This window comes from Coffea eugenioides, chromosome 2 (genome assembly GCF_003713205.1).
Source record: "Coffea eugenioides isolate CCC68of chromosome 2, Ceug_1.0, whole genome shotgun sequence".
In the NCBI taxonomy this organism is placed as follows: domain Eukaryota; kingdom Viridiplantae; phylum Streptophyta; class Magnoliopsida; order Gentianales; family Rubiaceae; genus Coffea; species Coffea eugenioides.
Window position 1 is genome coordinate 44,109,987 of NC_040036.1, and position 5,310 is coordinate 44,115,296.

The 5,310-nt window shown below is 38.1% G+C and overlaps 1 protein-coding gene across 1 annotated transcript; it reads right to left on the reverse strand.

Annotated features, from left to right (window-relative positions):
• Positions 1-992: 992 nt before the first annotated feature.
• Positions 993-1,763, reverse strand: LOC113759788 (coiled-coil domain-containing protein 124-like). Its single transcript, XM_027302362.1, has one exon. It carries the CDS (start codon positions 1,761-1,763, stop codon positions 993-995), a length of 771 nt encoding a protein of 256 aa, XP_027158163.1.
• Between the last annotated feature and the right edge of the window lie 3,547 nt (positions 1,764-5,310).

A 5,310-nucleotide genomic window follows, 5' to 3' on the forward strand; every position in this document is an offset into this window, starting at 1 on the left:
CTTTAATGAATTTGTTTGGGGTAAGTAACTTACTCTATTAAATACTTCAGTTACATGGAAATTTATTGAATACCTGCTGCCTCCATCAATTCTCATAAGAGTGCACGTACAAAAAACAATACTTTAGTTACATGGAAAATTTATCAAATACCTACCGGCTCCATCAATTCTGATAACACAAACATGGAAATCCTAGAATCAAAGAGATGAATTATCCTTTAATTTATTTCTATTACTGTCTTAATGTCATTTAGTATAGGATTTTCCTTCTTATAATGTGAAAAAGAATTATGCTCACAATTTGCTTTTAGAATTATGCTCACAATTTGTTGTTATACTTGCTATTGAAGCCGTTCTAATTATATTATATATAATTAAAATGTAGATAAGGTGTTAGGGCATGTGTGATGTCATTCATTAATAAGAACGTTATTTAAACAAAGAAATTAGTCTAACATTTTTTTTGTTTTTTTCCAGCAAAACCTTGAGACCGGGGGAGGGATGCAAGCCCTTACGTTTTATTCGCAAAAATCAAAGAGGCAGTACAAATTTCGGGGACTTATTAACTTCACTTAATTTGTAATTCAAATTGCCATACTACTAAAATTATCTAATTCATTTTTGTCTGCTTATATTCTTTTATTCTATAAAAATGTTTTGCCATTAATCAAAAAGTAAATAGGTTTCGTAATTCAGCTAATTTAATTGAAAAAGGAAAAGAAGATCCGAGGACAAAGTTTTCTACATTTTCGTTGACATAGGATTTACAAACTCATATAAGAGCAGAAGATGCCATAATCATAAAGTAATCATAAGAATCACCGCACAAGAAGATGATACAATTGTTTCTTTCCACTCAATACAATCATTTATTTAGACATTTGCATGGCATCAACCTATAGGATCTTCTGCACTCAACAGTTGAAATTGAAAAGGACACCATATCAAGACAATACCATCAAATATTTCCCAAGATCTTACCCCAAAAATCTTTAATAATAGTAAAAATTCTGATAATCGTCAATGGGATCTTCAAAACCCTCTAAATCGTCAAGGGAATAATATTCGTAAAACTCTAAATTGGATCTATTCGAATAAATCCCACCAGCATCAACCAACAGAGCTCTCTGTCCATCATTTCCGGCGAGACACACTAAAGCTTTTCTTGATTTCCCGGGGTGGGTAGCCTTGATTTGCTTCATGCCATGCCTAATCCTTGTAGGCCAATATTCCTGCATCCTAATCTGACCAATGGCTTCCTCAATTCTTTTTTCCTCCATAACCGACTCATGCCAACGATTCTTATTTGATACATGAACCATCCTTTTATACTCCTCCTCATCCACAATACGGCTTTGCTTCCTCTTTGCCTCTTCCTCTATTAACTTCTTCATATACTCCTCCTGCCACCGTTGCTGCTGCTCAAGTTCCTTCCTTCTACGCAACTGGGCTTCCTCCTGGGAGATCTTAGGAGATGGCTTCTTCATCAAGGTCTTCTGTAGATCCCTTGCTTCCTGCTCGGCTAACCTGTCAGTCATGGCTTTCCGGGCAGCCGCCTCACCCCGTTTCTTGGCCTCTTCCTCTCGTTTCTTGGCCGCCCGGTGGGCCTTGTTGCCTTCCGCATCATGCCACTGCTCGTCTACTCTTTCACGATCCTCGCGATTCCTGCGCTTGGCTTCTAAAACGCTCCTTCTAGCCTTTGCGGCTTCGCCTTTGGGATGAATAGCCTTCTTCCTGGACAGAGTCTCTGCATCCCTCTTCATTTTGTTTCTGCTCTCTATTAGACTTTTCTACTCGATCGGAATACAAGTTTCGTAGATGGGCTCTTGAGTATGACCTAGATTTATATAGAGTTTCTTAGGATGTAATTCCTTCGGTTTTAGGGTTTCAAATTGAGGCGGTTGGTTAATAGATTGGGCCGGATGAATAAAGAAAAGCAAATCTTGAGTATTGTTTTGGGAGGTGTGTGCGTGTGTTGTTGTGTGTGTTTCAGTTTTGGGTTCTCATCGTCTCTGCAACTCTGGTTTTGGGCCCCTTTTTTTCTCCCTTCTCTATCTCATGTAAATTTTAAGAAAGAAAAATTATAACTTTGGTTCCCAATATATCAACCATGCACCGGTCCCAATTTAGACCCCGTTTGGAACCTGAGTTTTTTGAAAGTTTGTCTAAAACTTTACTGTAGTGCACTGTAAAAGTGTTTGGAAAAATTTTTTAAGTTGAAAAACTTTTTTTTCCTTTTCTTTTTTTTTTCTTTCTTCTTCTCTTTCTTTTTCTTTTTCTTTCTTTTCTTTCATCTCTTCTTCTTCTTCTTCTTCCTTCCCCCTCCCCCTTCCCCGTTACCTCTGCCTCCCTAGCAGCCATGGTCTTACCAATTTTTTTTTCTTTTCTTTCTTTTTCTCTTTCTTTTTCTCCTTTTTCTTTTCTTTCCTCTCTTCTTCTTCTTTTTCTTCTTCTTCTTCCTTCCCCCTCCCTCTTCCCTCCCCCGCCACCTCTGCCTCGTTGAAAAACCAACAGCCTGCATGCCAAAATTTTTTTTTCTTTTTCTCTTCCCCTCTTCTCCCTCTCTACTCCCCTCTCCCCCTCTACTCCCCTTCACCCTCCCTCTCTCCCTCCAGAAGCCAGAGAACCAGTAGCGGAAGTTTTTTCAATTTTTTTTTGGTTTTTCTCTCCCCCTCTTCTCCATCTCCCTCTCCCCCTTTGCCCAATTTGGTTGCCTGACTAGATCGTAACCTGCGATCTAGTCGCGCGACTGGCTGCGATTTGGTCGCGCGACCAGATTGCAGTTAGGGGAAGGGGAAGGGTGGCTAGGGAGGGGAGGGGGAGAAGAGGGAGAGAGGGGAGGGAAGGAGAGAGGAAGAGGGAGGGGGAGAAAGGAAGGAAAAAAAAAAAGGGAACGCCGGCGTCGGAATAGGTGGCCGGCGCTGGAAGCGGCGGCAGAGGTGGTGGCCGGCGATGAAGGTGTGGTGGATCGGGGTGGGGGAGAAAGAAGAAGAAAAGATGAAGTTTTTTGTGTATTAGATATTTTGAAGTGTGTAGGTTAAAAAATTTGTTAAGTTTTTTTGGATTCCTGTAACTAAAGTTGTTAAAAAACTAGTAGCTAAAAAACTTGGTCAAAAAACTCGGTTTCAAACATGCCCTTATTTTGGAAAGAAAATCTGATCAATCTATCCAATTTTGAGCGAAGGTCGACAATTGGCAAATTTCTTGCAATTGAGTAATGGACTGGGGGCACGTGAACATAATCGCCGAGATGTGCAAATGTTTTCAATGTTTATAACTGAAACTGTATTTTATTTTTTGGTCGTTTGTCATTTTTTTATCTAAATCATATTCTATCCTAATCTATCTAGAGGAAGGTCCAGTTGGGCATACAGAGGATAGGTAGGTAGGAACTGAACCACCAGAAGACTAGACGGGTACATTACGCATCCGTTTGGATTTTTTAAAACAGCCACTTATTGTGACAATTCGTAAGAGTCAAGATTTGAAACTTTGACTTTCCACTCCATGACCACCAGCCTTTGGCTGGTGGTTTTGTAACTGAAACTGTTTAAAAAGACAATAGTTGTACTTCTTCCTTCTTTTTTTTTTTTTATAATTGAAGTGGCTTAAACAATCTGATAAATGACCAATTGCTGGTAAAGTCAATTATTGCATATTTTTGCTCTTTTTTCTCACACCTCTTTCTCAAGTACAATTTTTTTTTTTTAAAAAAAAAGTGTTGTAGACCAGAACACTAGGAAGATCAAGCAATTGCCTAGAAATGAGTCTTTAGAATTCAAAAGATTTTCATAACAATGGCTAGAGTTCAAATGAACTTCAAAGACTTGCATATATGAAAATGTCGACATTACATCATTCCTACCCAGATGCAATTACGAAGTTCAAAACAAGTCTGCTTAATCCTGCCCATAATTCATTACAAACCAAGAGGTTCATTCACTTGAGACAATTTCAACATTACACTAGATAAAAAGAAATATAATCTGGGACTTGAACATTAACTAAGAGACTAAAACAACAGCTCTTAGCTAATCCCGTGCAACAGCCACACATAACTTCATTTTGCGAGTCCAAGATCGATGTGAACATCTCTCATTCTGAGGGGTGTTGTACACATCTGATTTTTCCGAGTGCTATGTTCCACTTGATGACTGTGAAGACCCAAAATCTATCTCAGATTTGGTTGATCAATAGGGGCAGAGGTTATTATCTTATCCTCTCAATGGCATCAAAGATTAATTGGGTCTTTTGAGCTAGCTTTCCTTGCATATCTCCTACTGGTACTTCCCTACATAAATCAGTAAATAGTAATTGAAAACAGCATTGTAGAATTCCAAAAAGATGTACATAAAAAAAAAGAGAATTCAAAGGAGCATAATGAACTAACAGTTGCTCTTTTGGATGAATTTTTCCTAGCTTTATTTGCATTAGAACTGGTGCTCACAACTTGAATTAAGAAAAACACACAATAACCATTTGTATAGAGACAAATTTGAGCCAACAAACATAACAACAATAGTAATTTACTCACAGGAATGTTATTCATCAGGTTGTCTACATCTATTTGGAAAGGACACTCATAGGATTTTGACCAGTTGCACAACTCTGACGAATTGCCCGTGACCTCTCTACATGATCAAAATACGGAAACCTTTGTGGTAGGAACCTGCCTATGGTAGGAATGCTGGCAGAGAGCGACACGGGTTGGGTTGCAAACAGTCCAAACGGAGACGTTAAAGTGTTGAAGAGCGCGTGGAGAGGAAATGAAGCAGAACCGTGTGCGGATAGAAGCAAACAAGCACACTGACTTTGTGACGCCCCAAAAGAATGAGTGTGAGAAACCGAAAATTTTTATATATTTTCTAGACATTATTTTGTTTCCATGTCTATAATTTTATACCTTTCTTCAATATATTAATTTCCTATACATTTTTTTAAGGGAATATAGTTTTCAAATTATTTCCTTGATACAAGTTAGTCCATGTTAAGTTTGAAGTGTAGTATGGACGTAGGACCCGCTAGTGCAGTAAATGCGATATATTTTTGACAACTTGTTGGAGTTTTGTATTAAGTGATATTATTTTACAAGGTGCTAGGAGACAATTAGAGGTTAGTGTCGCGCCCCATTTTTGAAAATAAATAAATGGTTTAAAAAGTGAATTTTTGTTTGATTTTTTATTTGAAAAAAGGATTTTGATTAAAAGAAAATGAATGAAGAAAAAGGGCCTAAATGGGGTTTGAAAGTGCGACGATTTGGGCCCAAATTATAGTTTAAAAAGGGTTTTTAAAACAAAATCGGAGTCGCCA

What these genes read in the sequence shown, in the direction of transcription:
- LOC113759788 (XM_027302362.1), bottom strand. Translation starts at nt 1,763, where the DNA reads ATGAAGAGGGATGCAGAGACTCTGTCCAGGAAGAAGGCTATTCATCCC.